Here is a 20,603-nt window from a genome sequence, read left to right as displayed (position 1 = left end):
ATTCATCATATGATGAATTTGTGACTAATTTACCATTCGTAATTCATCTTGGAGAAAGAAAGAAGGTGCATTTGCTTTTGGTTTCATATGTTCTATGTGAGCAGAATTTCCAGGAAAAACATTAAAGTCAGGCAAAATATAAGGGGGATTTTCATCTGCTGTGCTGCTTTCCTCTTGCGTATAAAAGTACGTTGTGCCTCCAACAGACTCCTAAAATAAAACATTAATAATATCTGCATTAATATAAAATAATGATAAATAACTAAATGTAGTCAATAACTAAACTTGAGTAAATTTTTAGAAAACAAATCCAATTTATTTGATCACCAATTTTTATAAGCCATTTAAATAGCAAAATACAGTAAATAAAATAATTTGAATGTGTTTATTCTCATTCAATTAAGCCATTTTATTACATACAGGTAGGGAAACATCCAAATTATATAAAGATATAAGCTTTTCTTGAAAAACAAAACAAGCAAATAATTATTGAAAAATGAACTCTAATATAATAACCTTTTTAAGAAATTTTCCATAAATGATATTAATGATATATTATGGGGGTGGGAATATCCCAATCCCATAACTTGTTTCCTAAAAATCCAAAGAGGGGGAACTAATCCTATTTTTAAAATATTTCATATTAATGAGTTCATTCACTCTCCAATTCTTACAAGTGGCATTTTAAAGGAGTCTAGTCTACCATATATTTTATTACTTGAAAATAAAAATAAAAGTGATAATATTAAATTACAAATTTTAGATGCATGTAAGTCAGTTTTTCTGAGTAATAACTTTTTTATTATTATTTCACATTCAGTCTGCTGGAACCAATCACAAGGGTATGATGATTACATAATGATTGTCCACAGTACAACACAAATGAAAATAGACTGCTGAATTCAAAAGGAGTTATAGAGTCACCAAAAACAAAGCTAGGCATGAATGAGCCATGTCTGTGTTAACCACAGTCATGGATCATTCATAGCTGGATTCATCTTGACACTCTTGCGACTTGATTTTGAAAGATTGTCAGATTGGGTCACATTATATAGTAAAGACACCAAACATATCACGTGAATGAATCCATCACAGAGTCCACAGAAAGCTGGCATGAAAAAAATTTTAACATAATGAGTACCAAAAGATTTAAGTGCAGACTAAAAGAGGAAATGGGTGAATTGTGAAAAGGCAATTCTTGCAAAATTTGTCCAAGGATTCAAATAAATTTGTTAGCCAATTGGTGAGCGAGTGATTTTAGTATTTAGTATCAATAAAGTGCACCAGTCAGTACTCCAAGAATTAGAGGAGATTGCACATACGATATTCAACCCTCTCATGCACTTCACATGTAATTGATGGATACATCCTAGAAAGGTCAACTTTCTAATCAAATACAAGCCCAAAAGATTTAGTCACTGGTAATACTGGAATAGAATTTTGTCCAAGTCTCAGTTCAGGATGAAGGTTACGCTTATGACAAAAATGTACACTGACAGTCTTTTGCGGTGAGACCCTGAAGCCATTATTCATTGTCCACGAGTTCAGGAAGTCAATGGAACGTTGCAATTTCTCTATTACCCTCATGTTGGAGAATTGAGAAAATATGCTAAAAGTGCAAACGTAGAGGGCACAGGTTATAGCTGGAGGAAGTTGTTCCGTGATGGAATTCACTTTGATAGCAAAAGGCATAATACTCAAATCTGATCCTCGGGTACTCCCGAGGGATCAGATTTAAGGAGAGGGATCCTCTTTTTGCTGCAAGAAATCAAGACATATAGTGAAGATAGATACAAAATAAAGGTTTCATCCAGATGATGAATTTTGCAGAATTTAATGCCAAATATACTTTTTTTTTTTTTCATTATTAACTAATTTAACCAAAAAAAAAAAAAAAAAACTTTTCTATAAATGTGTACACAGTAAACACACACAAACATAAATATATATATATATATATGCAGTGCTTTTTTTGGAATGGTATTGCAATGGTACGGCATACTGGCACCTTTATTAACAGTAACGTGTGACATTTGGATGCAGTAAACTTCAAAATTTGTAATATTCCGTATATTTTTTTCACATGTTTACCTACTATTCAAATAAGCTTCAAGTTATTTAACTAAATTTGCATTTTTCACTCTCTATTGTTAAGATATTTTCTATATAAAACTTTATAACCATTTTTAGAATTCTAAATTATTCAGTTGGACATCTGTTTAACGAACTCCTTTTATAACGAATTATTTTGAATTCCCCTTGGAAGGTACATTTCCGTTGAGCGAAGAAAATTTTCATATAGTGAATGGATTAGGACAGACTTAACTTGGCATGCACAGTTTGCATTTCTGGCCTTTAGGCAATTAGTGCTGCTGCACAAATTAAGAGCCAAAGGGATTACCATTCTACAACTTAGTGGTACTCGTAAAACCTATCTGACCACCTGTCCCACATACGGAGAAGTCGTGCTGATCAACAGTGAGCAGATCAAGGGGTATTCCCGATGCTGACAATGGGCTGTGGTCAACTTTCTACTGCAGTGGTTCCAACCTTTTCCAGTACAGGGGCCATATTCGAAATAATTCAAAGTTAGATTTATTTCGCAGGCTGCACTGAGTGATTCGAGAAAAATTAGTGTGTTACATTTTCCATATCTCATTACATGTAAAACAGTAAAAGTAAAATTGAAAATATCTAAAAATTTTATTAAGTACAATACACAATTACATTTACTGAACAAAACATTAAATGAGAATTTTTTTTTTTTTTTTTTTTATTTAAAATGCTGTTTTAGTTCACTTTCCAGGCAGGCCATAGGTTGGACACTGCTGTGAATCAACTGTAAGCGCCCCGTTCGAGAATTAGGAGAGAGTCATTTTCTTTTACTCCGACAAATAATCATCTGTTGTTTCGCAGAAGTGAGTTATCCACAGTTTTCAGTAAATTTTCTCTATTTCTGTTTACATGATCACAGTACCTGAATATCCGAATGACACCGACATTTTGTACAGTTTCAAAAAATTCAAATTTAACTAGTTCAAAGAACTAGTGACAATATCTATGACTGGAGAAGGAAAATGAGGACAACAAAGGTATTAAAACCTTCTAAACATGAAATATTGGCATTTGGTGAAAATTAAGTTAGAAAATTGTCAATTAGGTTACAGTTAAATGAAAGAGATACAATTCGTGGATTCTGAGAATACCTAATTGAAAAGACTGTTTTGGAAGAACTGAAGCATTTGATGAATGCTCTGAGTACGATACCAATTTAATAAATGTGAACAAGGATTTTCACAAATGAATCTGATCGTCAGCCCAACCAGAGCTTCGTTGATAACAAAAACAATTTCTGCACTACTATTTCTTAAAATTGTAGGCCCACTGCTGACCTGCTTTGATCCAGCAAAATATGTCGATCTGTGGCTGCTTCAGAAAAATCATTCAGCAACTGACACAAACAGTAAGAAAAGAAGTCAGCATAGTGTGCCGGATGAGAACTTAATAAAAATTTGGAATATTCTACAAAAACTTTATTATGAAATTATTGTTTTACTTACATTTTACACATATTGCTTATTTTTTTATATACTTGAATAATAAATTTATGCTTAATAAACTGTGTTAATATACTTAATTTGTTGTTCTTGTTCCAAAAAACATCACTGCTAAAGTAATAATATCAGGAAAACAAAATTTTTAGAGTACTTTTCATATCCTTTTAATTTTCAATTTTTCCTGATAGCAAAGAATGAGTACTGGCACCTATTTTTTTACAAAAAAAGTACTGTGTGTGTGTGTGTGTGTGTGTGTGTGTGTGTGTGTGTGTGTGTGTGTGTGTGTGTGTGTGTGTGTGTATAAAAGAACCAAAAAATCTCTCAAATTTATCAGAAACCAGAAACTTTTTTTTTAAACTGTTCAAATCTGAGTAAGGAGGTTAAGGCAATGATGACCTGAAACATTGTTGCTGGGGTCAAAAACTGTTCATGAGATGGGGTAGGAGATGATGAACTTGGTGCACTCAAATAACCAGTAGACAATGGCGATCTACTTCTTTTACTGAGTAGTGGAGAATGTTGAGGAGAGACCACTGATGATGTTACATGGGCAATACCGGTAGACAATCTGGCAGTATTATTTGGATCTGAAATCAATATATAGACAAATACTCAAAATCTGAATAAGAATAAATGCAAAGCTTAAAATAGGTCATATGTAATTTATCTATTAAGCATAATTTTTAATGATTTAAAAGTTTATTAGTGATGAATTTTCTTGAAATATTCATGTGCTAGAAGTGGTCAAATGCTTTGTTTATATTTAATGACTAAAAAAATTCACAGAAACTAAGTTAAACATCTTGTGGTCCCACCTTTTGCATTACTCATTTCTTTCTTTCAACAAAGATGTCACTGAGACAACTTTTATCAGATCTTCTGCCCCAATGAGAATTAAAGAAATTTTGCAAAATACAAAAATGCTTTTCTTCAGTTTGAAAGTTTTTTTTTTTTAAGACGGCAATAGAAATCTTTTAACATCTTTTTAACTCTTTATGTACTGAGTTACTTGAGTTATTTTCCTGAGTTGTTTTTAAAAAAAGTTGACTTTTCTGAAAACTAAGAAAACTGCCACAAAACTTAATTTTTATGCATGGAACATATTATACTAACTTAAGAAATATTCACTGCTGGTATAGCATAAGAATATCAGAATACTAGTATAGTACGAGAATGTCAGAATACTGACATAATACAAGGATATCAAAGTAACTTAATAAATTAGTCAAAAAATTTTGTAGTGTGATACAACCTAAAGCATGGATTAATATGCAATCGCACATCACATATAGAACATATTTGTATCTTTATTCCTTTTTTTTTTAAACCCTCAACACAGCAGTATTTCATTGTAATTTTCATCCATAGGATAGTAGGTTCAGTGGGTACAGTGATGTTCACTTAGTTATAGAGTATTTTCAGTTGATTTCCTTCTGCCACTTCTCCCTTTTATGAAAGTACAGTAATTTTCTAAAAATTATTGTATTATAGATAACTGAAACTACAGAACAGGAATTTCTTACTGGTGTGCTTTTGGTAAAGGGCATGAGCATTCAGTAAGCACATATTCACAAAATATAAAAGCATTTTTTTTTACTACTTTATAGTTTTGTGCACACACAATACGGAACTTGGCATCATATAAAACCTGTCTACCGAACCCATGTTTTTGTTATATGTATTTAAACATTGACTTTATTTTTGATTTTGTTTTCTTGTAGACTCTGGAAGTGTCAGCCATCTTGTCTATCTGAAGTGTTATAAGCATCCTAGCTTCCCTTCTGTCCATCCAATGCAGTGCCATCATAATATTTGTGCAGAATGATTGTGTTGCACCATTAAATAATTTTTCCTTTAAATTAAAAGATGGCATTCCCTTTTTGGTTTTCTTTTCATGCAGTTCCTAAGAAATCAGTAGTCTGTATACAGACTAATGACCTTCACCTATGTGTGGTTGAAATAAATATATTACAATAACTCTGCTTACACCTAAATTTCCATTTACTAATACTTAAGGTCTGGATCCAGTGTAAACTATTAGATCAAGGATATATCCAGTCAACAAAATGACATAGATTTTCTGTAAAATAGAAAATCTATATCATTTTGTGCCAAGAAGTATGCCTTTATTGGTGCAATATTTTCAAATGAATATAAATCAAAAAAAAAAAAAAAAAAAATTCAAAAAACTAAAAAAAAATTAATAAAAAGAATGAAAAAGATCACTACAGTTATCAGGAAATGCTACTTTCTTTCACTATCATCAAACAAAACATTTTAGGAATGAATTCATTCCTACACCATTTCATTTGGTTTGTTTCCAGCTTCTTTGTAGACTGCCTGGTTTCTCTGTAAGAATTAGAACTTCCCACAACATACCCGAATCACTGCTAACCTCTATTTCATCAGATGATGAAATAGAGGTTAGCAGCATATACTTCTGATGCTGTCACATGATAAAACATTTTACCAGGAACAAAACTGCAACTTGCCTGATCTGCTGGTATCGGTTGTCTTGGAGCCATGTGACATATTCATGGTTTATAAACAGGACTTCTATTTCTGACATCTGATATTTACAATTGATGACATATTTGAAAGCCAACAAATTATATCACCTATCTGTACAAGTTTTATTAGCTCAACTACATGCAGTCACAGAACACAGCTGTTGAATCTATGGCTTGTCTATAACCGAGCACAGTACCTAAAGGGTTAAGATGGAAGCTAAGTATAATCTAAAATTTGCTTTTTTTTATATTGAATGGTTCAGTATATATTTTTAATGAATTATTTGAGAATGGAAATAAGCTTATATAAAACAGTGGAAGAAGACAAAATGGCAGACAAAAAACATTTAACTATGTTATCGGTACAAATCAGTGATTGTTAAAATTTCAAAATTGGAAGTTTTTCCCTGATTTTCATTAGGAAAATTAATTTTTTTTAAAACCCACATTTTGGCCTTGAAACTAAGTTTCACTGATGCATTGCACAACTGTTATATTAAGTTCTGATCACTATAACTGAATTAAAAAAAAAAAAAAAAAAAATTTTGAAAAGCTAATATCTAAACATGTGGGAAAGTAAGCACATAAATTATATTTCAGAGTGGGGTGAGGGGAACACCAAGACACAATATACAATCTAGCCTAGACTATAGTGTCTCTCTCTGGTAATTAAAATTATATTCTACCACAATGCTTTATTCTGGGTAATAAGAGAGACCAATGCACAACAATGGCTGTAACCCCAATAAAAAAATTACTTCTAATATGTATGCCAATTACTGAGTGATGCATGTTTGCTATAATAATAAAGTTACAAACACTCCTTTTCCCATGTGGTTGTCCTGAAGTATAAACAGACAATTTCCATTGTTGTTATTTTATTTGACTTCTGTTTATTCCTATAAAGGAAATCATTTGAAAAAAAAAAGGCAAGAAAACTCTCCCGAATAGGCTCACTGACCACTTAAAAATGAATATTCATAAAAACAAACAGAAAAAATTATTATTGATTCACTACTTAAAGTATATTATTGTGATGTCATGGAGAGAGGAATACAGAGGAGCACAACATGGTATTTAATGTTTATTAGCATTCTCAAATAAAGTGCAACTGTGTGGCCATGCCACTAATCAAAACCAAAAAAAGAGACCAAGTTTCTTTAAGAATAAAACAACAGTATTAAATATTATGGTTATATTCAAGCGATGTACTGGCACCTCTCTCCGGGGTTCTCTCTAGTGAACACTACATTACATAAGGCTAAAAATTTTGACAAATAATGCAAAGTCCAAACAGAAACTGGCTGGTACAGAGTGCAGGATATTAGAGGTTGCTAGGAAATCTACTGTAACAAAGAACGTTTGTTACAATAGATTTCCTGTCTTTGTAAGTCTAGGGGAAACAAAAGATATAAATGAGAGCACAGGGATAACTGTTCATCAGTTGAATTACATCACTCATAGCTCTGGAACAGTTGAACTAACCTGTTTTAAGTTACTGGCAATTCTAGTGGACCTCCATGGAAACTAGTGGTCCTGTTGGTGGAGAATTGGAAAAGGAAAAAAGAAACCAGTGTGGGGAAACTGGAAAAGAAGGAATCTGTTGTAGTTGGACAGCTTCAGATTTGAAGAAACTTGGCCACTAAGAAGGTATTATGACTCTACCCCCAGCTTTCTAGCCATTTTATGTTCATTCATAATCTGTTTGTATGAAGGTGTTAGGTGTCCTCACTACAATTGTGGGTATGTGGAGATATTCCAGAAGTTAACAATATGACTCTCATAAAAGACCACATCAATGTTAGTCTTCTCCATCTTAGTACTTTAGTAGTGTGTTCCTATGTAGCTTATCAGTTTTCCATAAGACAGTCCAATGCAAGTGGAACTTGATAACCTGAAACAGATAGTGACCCTTAATTTTTCCCACATAAGAATGTCTTACGATCAGATGATGAAGGGAGGAAGGTAATCATTTAGCCTAATGAGAACAACATGACCATGCCATTTATAAATATCAGATGAACAGAAAGGACAGAGTTAACAACCTCCCCACTGGCTGAACTCTTTCAAATTCAATGCCTCTCAAACTATAACAGATTCCCCCCACCCCTCTAGAGAACTCAGATTTTGAGGTTTGCTAGGATCACCAACAACTTCAACAGGTCAGCCCAAATGTTCTAAGGCAGATGATTATATCACCCAATTCCCAAACTAGTGAACCATTACCCTGTATTCTTTGTCTTTCTTCTGTTTCTCAGAATTCTATGGACTGTAAGATTGTGTGATTGTGTCGATTTTTGAAAAAGACTATTTTTAAAAAAATTTTAGTTTTATTATGTAATGTAGTTAGTTCCTGAGTTAATATCCAGCAAAGAAGGATCCTTAGAGTGTGTGATTTAAATAAAACAGTCATCTTGAAGTGTTGTTTTTATCCTTACATGCAACACTTTCAACAATATACCCCCTATCATAACTTATTTGATATTTAAGTTCTTTAAATCTGAACAGTGAGGAAATCCTAAATCACACTGCACAGGTTCAGTGGCCTACTACAGATGTATTTAACAGAGTCTCTTCGTTGATTCCAAATATGTGATTATAAAATCATTAAACAAGTTTATTTTAACAAAACACATTTAAACTATAAATAATGTACCGTTAAGCTCAAACTAAAATTAAATAGTACAACTGAATAACAGCAAACATAATCTGAATAAAATTTTATATAAATTGCTAGCTTCTGGTTCTGAAATTCTCAGTGCTCTGGTTTCAAACACACAGAGGCATGGGTAATAAAAAGTTAAAAGTTGAAAAGTTATTTTTGATAAATTTTAATGTAACTCATAATCCCCCCCCTCCGCTAACTAACTAACTAACATAAGTTGGAAGACTCTTGTTGAAAGTAACAGGGCATCAAGTTAGTTTACAGATGACACCTATGTTGCTTTCTATAATTTTTGCCTTAAAAAAAAAATCTAACCAAAAGATTGAGAAAAAAAAAATGGCATTCATTATCAGAGGATTGGCTTGGATTTCTCAGATTATATATATTTTTAGTAGAGCTGAATGTGAAAACCTGCTATATGTTTGAGTTGCTTGTTAGGATGGTTTTAGCTGGCCACGTGGGTCTCCAAGTTGCAAACTATGTCATGTCAAAACCTGACATAGCTCCATGTTGCAAGTTACATCAGGTTCATATTTGATAATATTGTGAGTATCTTATAAATTTGATAAGCAAGTACTCAAAATATTATTAAACACCGAATACTAGGTGATACCATTGCAATCAAATAGTATCACAAAATGAACTAGTTTGTCATTTATTTAACAGAACTGCCACCATTCTCTAAGGAGGATTTTTAGAAATTTGTGTTTATCACACTGACAAAGACAGTGCTACTTCACTATAACATTTGTAAACTAGTCATATCAAGTTCAGAGTTCAGGGATTTAAAAGAATTGCTTGATGACAATATATTATATAAAATTTATTTTTATATGGCATATTTCAATTATTTAATAATTTATTTATAATACAAATATACATTTATATTACGAATACATATTATATCACAAATACAAATGCCCTTTCCTTTTCTACCAATGTTCGTTTTGTAGTCATGAAAAAATAGATTGATTAAATCTGAAACATCCAAATATTGCTTAAGTTTTTTCAATGTAAATGGATTAAATAGAATACTGAATAGTTCTTAGAATAAAAATAATTATGGACATTATTTCAGCAGAAAAGCCTTAGGAATTCATAGATACATTATAAAAATACTCATAAATTTGTATTCAAATATTTTTATAAATATCAAGTAAAACATTTTTACAAGGTATTCATAAAAATAATTAACATTTATATTTTTATAAATATTTACAGTAAATATAATATTTTTTAAACTAGTTTTTTACAGGAAAAATTATTTTGATTTCCATGTGAAGGGGAGGCAAGAGAATAATATCTGATAAAAGGGATGAGCTCAAAAAGGACGGCAACCACTGATTTAAAAGATAAGATGTTGCTATCAAACAGTCAAATATTTTAAGCGGAAATAGCAGTGTCTCTGTTAAAAATATTTTATTTTATGCCAGACTACCTTTTGATAATGTCATTTGATTGAAAGTAGTATAATACTTATGTACCTTGTTGTGTAGGAGTTTATAATGTTATTTAATCTAAGACTTGCAATATTCACCACCGTTTAAAAAGTGCTAGTGCAAAATTATGCAAGTAAGCAAAAATAGTCTAAAATGCTCTTTTCCTTATATATATATATATATACAGTAAACCCCCGCTATTCGCGGTATCTGTATTCGCGGTTTCGCGTATTTGCGATCACTGATTTAATATAAAATGAAACCTAAAAAAATGTGAATTTTTAAAGCGCCGTGAATATTTTCCGCCATAAAAAACATGGGCATGGCTAAAATTATCTTTCCCGGTCAAAACAGCGCTCAGTGGGTGGGGGGAGAGGTGACAAAATCGCGAGCGTGGATGTTTCTCACTAATCCTTGTTCAGTATGTGTTATGCACTTGTCGTGGAAGGTTTCGTCGTTTGCTTTTAATTTATATGCTTATAAATTGAATAAATTTATCAATTTATAAATTTATAATGCTTATAAAAATGATAAATCTACCATTTTGCAGTGTAAAACAGACTTTTTCAAGTGTGTTAACGGAAGAAAGTGACTTTATTGTGGACAAGTTCTTTCTAACCTGTACAAAAATATGGTTACGAATAACAAGGGAAATGTGAAAAGATAAAAGGTGATGACATTAGCGAATAAAATTGAGTTATTAGACAAAATTTCTAATGGTGAAAGTGTCTCCTCAGTGGCAAAACGTTATAAAATCAATGAGTCAACAGTACGATCAATCAAAAAATTGGAAGAAAAAATCCGCCGTAGTGTCCGTGAAAACGCGCTAATTGTTTCAAAAATTTGCTTTGTAACTCGTGATGTTAAATTAGAAAAAAATGGAAAAGGCTTTCAATCTGTGGATAGAAGACCGAACTCAAAATAAAATTCCGTTAAGTTCACTCATCATTCGTGAAAAGGCAAAACTCCTTTATCAACACTTTAGAGAAACTGGTGATAGCACACTGGTGGGATAAGTTTTTTAGATAGCAAAGGTGCTGGTTTGAAAGATTTGTTTGAAATTTCTAATAAATATTACATTTAATATTAAATTGTTTCTTATTTTCATTTCGATGCCATATGCTTGCATTTCACTATGTACTGTCTATGTACATAGTCATATTATGAAGGTACGTATAATACATACATAGACAAAATTTTAGACTAGTTTTTCTTATATATTTCATACTTTGAAACGGAACCCCTTTATTACTATGGGAGCCATAACTCAGTATTCGCGTTTTCGATATTCGCGACATTTCTCAGGAACGTAACCCCCGCGAATAACGGGGGTTTACTGTATATATATAAAAAACATTAATTATATATATATATATATATATATATAATAAAAATATTTATTTAAAATGCAAGCCATTTCCTATTTTAAATAAATTAGGTACAATGTAAATTATGTTGTATAGCTCTTGTAGCACAAAGCATTTCTACTAAATTTACTTGGGCAGCATAAATAAAAAAAATAAAAATAAAAAAAACCTTGAAAGTAACTTCTTTTGAAATAATTTTTTCTCAGAACAACTTTTCAATTAAACTTTTATTAGTCAACTAATTTAATTTGGTTAGTTTCAAAAAGTAACTTAGCCATATCTGAGAGATTCATTAGATGGATTAGAGACAGTGTATTAGACATGTATAAATACAGAGAACATACCTAAGTATATGCCATTAAAATCAATAAGAATGAACCAGCATCCATACTTAAAATATACAGAATTTTCATAAAGTGTGGGCTATATCTATATCAATTCCAAAACTGAAATAGCAAAAAAGTTTGTGTCCAATTCTGAATGGTTACAGAACTACGGCTGTAAGAATTTTAAAACAAGTTAGTGTACACAGTGCATTACATTTCAAGCATGTTAATTTTTTTCCCCTAAATTAATTGAATTAATAGAAGTGAAAAGTAAATATAGTTATCTCCTTATCAATTAATTACTAAGATTATAACTTCATAGAACACTTAATAAAACTATAGCGTTACATTCTCTAAACTTGGCCATTCAGTTTAACCACAACTGTATATTTATTACTTTTCTCCCATATTGTCTTGTTTTTTATTATTTTTTTAAGTCCTTTTCTCTCTCTATACAGGTGTACCATGCTCACAAGTCTTAAATAACAATACACCCAAAGAGTGCATGGGCTGCCTAAAAGTAACAATACTGCATTAAAACTACATTTAATCTACGAACTTCATTTTTCCATATAATTCGTATGGAAAAAATAATAATGGCAGAATTCCTAAGCCCAAATATAAAATTTCATGAAAAGCATATCCACTGGAAGTTGAGTTGTTACATGCAGACAGATGGACATGGTGAAGACAATAACTGAATATATATATATTTTTTTTTTTTGATTTGGTAGTTCTTGGCACATCGGCTTCTGTGGCCATATTGCACCTCCCAAGGTTTTTGCAGTACTTTGATCCAAGCCTGAGGCGGGAATCGAACCCACAACCTTTGGGTTGCCGGGCAGGTACTTTACCCACTCGGCTAGCCCGGTCGGCATATATATATATATGAAATGTACTAAAAATGGCTATGGTGTTTTTCAATAATAAAAAATAATAAATGAAAACGAAACTTAGACACATACCTAGTAAAATGTTTATTCATACTAGGTACATGTTTGCTTATTCTTATTTATTTATTTTTTTATGACTGTAAACTCCATAGCTATTTTTTTTTAAATTCAGTCATAGCCCTGTAACCATTCAGAATTGGACATATGTTCATATGAACTTTTTTCATTATTTTCAAGTCTCGAATTGATCCCAAAAGTATGATCCACACATTATGAAACATTTTTGTATGTTGGAATGAATGACCATATAATAAAGATAAAGCTACAGAGAAGAAAAAAAAACTTGAAAATCCCACAGGATTTTGAAGCAACTATATGAGAATAAAAACAGCAATAAAGATATTTGCAGTTTCCTACATTAAGGATTTCATAAAATTAAAATGCACAATGAAAACTACACATTCATTCCAATATTTGAATGAAATGCTAATCCTGGAATAAGACATCCATTTTTTTAAATAGAACAGGAACATATACAAAAGAAAGGCTTTGATTTGATTTGATTTGATTTAAGAATTCTTGGCGCAAGAGCTACTGTGGCTAAAATGCGCCTGTAAGATTTAATATATCGGTTTTGTTCTAATTGGTATATTGCTGCTAATAATTTCCAAGAGTAATAGGTAATATTTAGTTTTATATTTGATTATAGTAATTTATTTTCTTGAGGAACTGAAAAACATCTGCTATATTTTTTCTATCTTCCAGTATGGTTTTGAGAGTGAGGGAGTGATGTTTGTTTAGCTCTTTGAAGGAGTTTCGGCGATCATCTGCAAAGGCTGGACAAGTAATCAGTACATGTTCTACTGTTTGTTGTGTGTGACAGATAGGACATAGGGGTGGATCTTCTCCTCGCAAAAGATAAGAGTGACTGAAATATGTGTGTCCTATCCTTAACCTAGCAAGTATCACTTCATCGCGTCTATTTTTCTGAATGCTGGATTTCCATGGTTGGAGTAATCTTTTAATCTGATGCAATTTGTTAGTGGTAAGTACTTGCCATTGCTGCTGCCAGTGATGTATCCCACTGTGATCAATAACGCGTTTGTAGTCTGAGAAAGAGATATATTCTGATGCGGAAATATTGTTGTTGGCTTCTTTAGCAGCTCTGTCTGCTTGTTCGTTACCATGTATTCCGACATGGCTTGGGATCCAGCAAAATCTAATGTTACGATGTTGTTCAAGGAGTTTGGATATTCTGTATTGAATCTGCTGTTGTAGTGGATGTTTGTTAGAACTGATATTTTGTATTGCCATCATGGAACTACGAGAGTCAGTAAAAATTATGCTGTTTTGAAAACTTGAATGGTCGATTTCGTTTAGTGCTAACATAATGGCTTGCAGTTCTGCAGTATAAATGCTACAGTCTTTTGGGAGTTTTTGGGCCAATGTGATGTCAGAAAAGTAAACTGCCGCTCCCACATGAGAATCAGTTTTGGATCCATCTGTATATAAAAAGCAATGATCTGAAAATTGTGCCTTATAAGCAGCGTGCAGCTGTTGATGGTTTATATGGGAAAGGGTTTGTTTGTCCCAGAAGTGGAAGGAGAAGTCGCATAAAGGTTGTCTGATTATCCATGGTGGGGTAGACTGCTTCGTCAGCGGAATTATGTTATCTAGGTTAAGCTCTCTACTGAGAAGAAGGTTTTTTAATCTTACATTCGCAGGTTTATTGATTCTTTGTTGTTGCTGATAATGTTGTTCCCATTCAGAAGTAAAAAGAGTTTTGTGTAGAGGGTGATCTGGTAAGGATTTTATTTTAGCTGCATAAGAGAGTAATTGATTTTGTCTTCTGATTTGCAGAGGAGGTTCTTGAGCTTCGGCGTACAGGCTCTGCACGGGTGAGGTGCGGAAAGCTCCAAGGGCTAAACGGAGTGCGCAGTGATGTACCGGATCGAGCCATCTCAGGGCACTAGGTCTTGCCGAATCATAGACTGGGGCACCATAGTCTAGCTTAGACCGAATGAGAAGGCGATATAAACGTAGTAGGATTGTCCTGTCTGCTCCCCAGGATATAGCGGATAGGACCTTCAAGATGTTCATTTTCTTCAAACAGTGGACTCTTATGTGACTGATATGCTCTAGGAAAGTCAGTTTTTTGTCAAAAACTAATCCTAAGAAACCAAAAGAAAGGCAAAGTCCTTCCACTGGCACTGATCTGAGATTTGTGCCCATATACATTTTCCATATTTCTTTCTTGTATTTTCTGTTCTATAAAAAATAAATAAATAAATTATGCCTTATCACAGAAATAGTAATAAACCAACAGGCAGGCTGAGAATTCCTGAAAATTTAATGAAATATGCATATATAAAAATCAATTCACTGAATAATATCCACTTACCAGTACTAAAATGACCAAATGCTGCACTAACTGGTTGTGTAGATGAAATGCCAAATTGTGAAAAAGAAGGGGAACTCATACTATGGGTAAGACGACTTGGTCCCATTACATTGGATATGGTGACAAATTGTGTATTATTATGATTAGGAGTCTGAAATGATAAAATGATCAAACACATACAAAAAAGAAAACAATGTAACAAAAAATACTTATAAAATTCACAATACTATAAGATAACATCTGGTGAGTATGGGCTTGGCACACCCAGGGTGGCGCCTCCGTAGCCAGGTGGGAAGGAGCAGCAGTGCATAGCACACGCTTCTTGATTAGACCGGGGTTCAAGCCCGTCACCACCAAATATAGAGGATGCGGAAAGGTCAGGGAATGAAAACCGCATATCCCGGAGCAATATGGCCTTAGTTGCTAATGCTCCTAAAAACCAAACAACAAACAAACAACAACAACAACACCCAGGGTCCTGAGCTGGATATCATCATTCTTCCCTTTCTTGGTGATTCCCTCCCTCCCTTCCTCCTCTCTCTCTCTCTCTCTCTCTCTCTCTCTCAGGGTAACTCAGAATTTTTTTTGGCTGGTGCAGCAAAAGCCTCAGGCTTCCTTGCACCTTATGGCTAATGTTAATAATAATAATAATAATAATAATAATAATAATAAAATGCAACATTTCTGATTCAATAACTTCCAATAATGGTCACAGATAACTAAACACTATATTTCATCAATTACATTAAAAGTTTATCAAAAAAAATACCATACTATTAAATCATTTTCTCCAGTTGTAAAAATTATGTTTTAAGTAAAGAATGTGGAAATAAAACTAAAAATGGGGAAAATTTTATATTCTTGTGAAATAAAGCAGATTATAACAGTGCATCCTTTTGATGGAGAGGTTAGCAACATACTGTGCAAATAAGGATAAAGAAAGGATAGTCAAAGAACTCGGGTCAACTGTTGATGATCCTGCTCAGGTAGCTAACAAACTGAAAGAATATTTTGCATCGATATTCACACATGAGGAGTTATTCAGCGAGGGGAATGCCAGAGGTGTATTCAACTCTGGCAGTAAGCTAGAGAATCTTGTAATAACTGAGAGTAAAGTGGAGAAGAAATTGTTGAAGATAAATACAAGAAAGGCACCTGGGATAGATGAGATCTATCCAGTTATATTAAAGGAGGCAGCAAAGGAAGTAAGCAAACCCTTAGCCATAATTATGAGAGCTTCCTTGGACTCAGGGGAAGTGCCCATGGACTGGAGATGTGCAAATGTGACCCCAATTCACAAAGCAGGATCAAAGGGCGACACAAGTAATTATAGACCTGTTAGTTTAACTTCTGTTCCTGGAAAATTAATGGAGGCACTGGTTAAAGAAGCACTGCAGGATCATCTAGACAAGACTTCAGTTATAGCTCAGACACAGCATGGTTTTGTTAAGGGGAAGTCTTGCCTGACCAATTTGATTGGATACTACGATGCAGTCACAAAAGAACTGGATGCAGGGAATAACTTTGATATTATATACTTGGATCTTAGAAAGGCTTTTGATACTGTTGCACATGGAAGACTGCTGCACAAATTGGAGCAGTGTGGCATTGGAGGCAAATTGCTGCTATGGATAAAGGGATGTTTGTTTGTTTGTTATTTGGTTTTTAGGAGCATTAGCAACTAAGGCCATATTGCTCCGGGATATGCGGTGGTCATTCCCTGACCTTTCCGCATCCTCCGTATTTGGTGGTGAGGGGTTGGACCCCGGTCTAATCAAGAAGCGTGTGCTACGCACTGCCGCTCCTTCCCACCTGGCTACGGAGGTGCCGGATAAAGGGATGGTTGAGGGGGAGAAGACAGAGAATGGTAATCAATGGACACTGCTCATCGTAGACTAATGTTATTAGTGGAGTCCCTCAGGGTTCAGTATTGGGTCCATTATTGTTTTCTGTATTTATAAATGATATTGATGATGGTATATCAAGCTTAATGTCCAAGTTTGCAGACGATATGAAGGTTGGCAGGGTTGTCAAGGACACTACTGACACTATGCTACTGCAACAGGATCTGGAAGGGTTGAGCAGATGGGCTGAGAGGTGGAAAATGAAGTTTTACATTGACAAATGTAAAGTACTATATATGGGAAACAGCAACCCCAGAGCAACATATCAACTCTGTGGTACTACACTGACAGTGGTAGAGAATGAAAGGGACCTGGGGGTGGTTGTGCAGGCAGATATGAAGTTTTCTGAGCAGTGCAGACAGGCTGCAAGAGTAGCTCATGGTGTATTGTCAATGATATATAGGAATTTCTCTAGCAGGGATAAGGAGGTGATTATTCCCTTGTATAAGGCAATGGTCAGACCACACCTAGAGTACTGTATACAGGTCTGGAGGCCTCATTTCAAGAAGGATGTAGAGATGCTGAAACGAGTACAGAGAAGGGCAACAAGATTAGTGAATGGAACAAAGGGGTGCTCTTAAGAAGAAAGGCTTAAGTTTTGCAAATTACAGTGTCTGGAGACTAGGCACCGGCGATAGAGCTGTATAAAGCCTTGAATGGTTTGAGCATGCTCAATGCTGATGGGATTCTTGCTCAGAATAATCACCTGAGAGGGCATAAATTCAAATTGAGAAAAGACAGATGTAGGATAGAAGTGAGGAAATTTGCCTTTAGCCAGCGGGTGGTTGGTTGGTGGAATAGACTTCCATCCCTTGTCGTGGAAGTTGATAGGCTAAATAAGTTTAAGGCTCAGCTGGACAGGTATTTCGAACGAACAGAGGGGTGAAGTGGAAGTGGTTATTTTTTATTTATTTTTTTTTTTTTGGGCTGATGCTGCATAAGCTTGCTTTCTTGCATCAAATGCATCTACTAATGCTAATGCTAAAAGAACAAAGCCCCAGCATACATTTACATCTCGGGAAAGACAAGTTATTCCAAATCTTTCAAAAATTAAAAACTATGACAATAATGACTGCAGCATTATATTTCAACACAGACACTGAAATAATTTGAAAACTAAGCATCTTTGCCAAGTACAGGCGATGCACATCAACCTACCCAAAACTAAACCCATCAAGCATTGACAGACCAGAAAGAGAAGATAATTGTCAAACTGTATTAAAACTATATTAAATTAAAACTGTATTAAAATATTCTTAGGCTGAACTTCTTAATACATGACCAAGTATTTCGGTTGTAAACCATGCACTTGGCTCTTCCTTGATAGCAGTTAGCAGACTGTGAATTGAAGACAAGTTTAGTTTTATATAATATCATAGAATTTAACAATCCTTTAATAGGGATATGTTCACGGTTTTAAAGATTTTAACACTTAAAGATTTTATATTACATTAACCGGATTAGTTTGATGTGAGCGTCGGGTCAAGATTTCCTACAATAAAGGTATGATATCAATAACTTATCTTACCTTTCTGTTTGAATCTATGCTGAGAGCAGCCATAGCACCTGTAACATCATTAGTGGGAAGTGATGTCCTAGGTACAAAATACTTGGAGTTTTCTATAGATGGAGATTGGGCCTGAGGCGTGACCTAAGAAATATTCAAATCAATCAATAATGCAATTATAAAGAGAATAACAATATTTAATAAAATAATAAGTATACTATTTCAAATTTACTATTTAAATAATAAAGAACTAAGTCAAAAAAATCTTTGTTTTTATCATGGAAAATTGTTTATTTTTTTTAAACAAATAACAATAGGAACATAAGGGAAACAACATGGGCTTGTTTCCCCATATACAGTAAGCCCTCAACTAACCTGGTTACAGTTAATCCAGATTGAAATATGAAAAATTCTGTTCACAGTTGAGTACTTTAAAAGACACATGGGATTTAGGAAGGCAGATGATTCATTATGACTGTGCAGAGAGAGAGATGGAACATACATTACATTGTCTTGCATGTTGTTCAGTATCATCTGAGTCAGATGGATGTTATTGCTTATATGATTCATTTGTATACTTATTTATACGATATAAGTTAACATATTTTATATATTATGGGTTCTAAAGAATTGAAAAGTGGAATAAAAAAGAAAACACATTAATTATCATTAACAAGCTCAAAGTGATAGAACAACTTGAAAATGGTGTTCCTGGGGGGAAAAAAAAAATTGCTAAAGAATTTGGTATTGGCCAACATACTGTGTCAGGTATTAAAAAAACAAAAAGAATCTATAAAGACATTTGCTTTAAAATTCGATGTGGGAAGTGATAAAAGTAGTGCATCAAATAAACAGACATTAAAAAAGCCAAAAGAAGTATTGCTGGAAGAAGCTGTATTTAAGTAGTATTTACAAATCAAACAAGTTAGTGCATAGCATCACGTTAGTTCATAGAAAATCACTGAAGTGGGAGAAATGGCATCATTTTTGTTATATCTCATATTGTGAATGCCTTCACGTGTTGCCCTGATATTGCACTACCTTTAATAAGCAATGCTTCCCCAGTGAGAAGACTAATGTTACTTATTCTTGGCAGATACCACTACCCACGGGGGGGGGGGTATCCCCGAGGTAGTGCAATATCAGGGCAACTTGTTCTGAGGCATTCACAACATGAGATATAACAAAAACGATGCCACTTTACCCACTTTGTTGATTTACTATGAACTAGCGTGATACTATGTACTAACTTGTTCTATTAGTGAGCTTTCCCTAGTCTGAAGCTTTTAGCGCTAAAACCTTTTTGGTGGTATTCACAACAATGATCAAGTGGCATTGGGTGCATGGTGTTCAGCTAAAGGCAGCAGCAGAAAAGTATGCAAAGTATTTGAAGTTACACAATTTTACTTTCAGTTCAGGATGGCTGTGATGATTTAGACAAAGGTAAAATATCACTAATATCACTAGTTCAAAAACTAATACAACTTCTGAGTCTTCTATTGATGGATAAATGTATTGTCTTTTTACTATTTTTAAATGAAGGCTCTACAGTGATTTTTTTTATTTATTTTCATCAGCACTACCTATATCATTAAAGTTTTCCTTTATTTGTGTTATAAGATTTTTTTGTCTTTTAAGACTATCTTTTTGCTTCATTAATCTGGATTATTGCTTGATCAGGATGACCTCTCCCCCAATTAATCTGGATTAGTGAGGATTTACTGTATTTGGCTTGCTCAACATAACTAGTGAAGAGGTGGTTGTTATTTATATAGTACATTAACATTTAGGCTATACTGTACTGTGGGTGTACTATCTCTATCCTGCATTATGTTCACATGCCTATCTGCATTTTGATCAGGAGGTTGAAAAAGCAGGAATAACTTGGGGAGGCTGGTACACCTCCCTCCACTTGAGATCAGCTACTTACAACTCTAATTAAAGAGGCCTTCAAGATTCCCCCAGTCTCCAATAAGTGGTGAAACCAACACATGCTGGAAGAAGAAATGCTATGATGCAAACAGTGACTTTGAT

At 33.6% G+C, this 20,603-nt stretch overlaps 1 protein-coding gene across 1 annotated transcript in view; it reads right to left on the bottom strand.

Annotated features, from left to right (window-relative positions):
* PAN3 (Poly(A) specific ribonuclease subunit PAN3) overlaps positions 1–20,603 on the bottom strand; it is a 181,464-nt gene that overhangs the window by 133,038 nt on the left and 27,823 nt on the right. Inside the window, exons 3-6 of the mRNA XM_090372386.1 lie at positions 18,591–18,713; positions 15,159–15,309; positions 3,954–4,144; positions 34–210 (exon numbers count right to left, since the gene is read on the bottom strand). Coding sequence (XP_090228512.1) covers positions 34–210; positions 3,954–4,144; positions 15,159–15,309; positions 18,591–18,713 — 642 coding nt within the window. The remainder of the gene's footprint in view (positions 1–33; positions 211–3,953; positions 4,145–15,158; positions 15,310–18,590; positions 18,714–20,603) is intronic.

The sequence above is a fragment of the Mastigoproctus giganteus genome, chromosome 1, assembly GCF_048544385.1.
Source record: "Mastigoproctus giganteus isolate SK-2022 chromosome 1, ASM4854438v1, whole genome shotgun sequence".
Taxonomy (NCBI): Eukaryota; Metazoa; Arthropoda; class Arachnida; order Uropygi; family Thelyphonidae; genus Mastigoproctus; species Mastigoproctus giganteus.
This window is presented reverse-complemented; position numbering and strand designations above follow the sequence as displayed.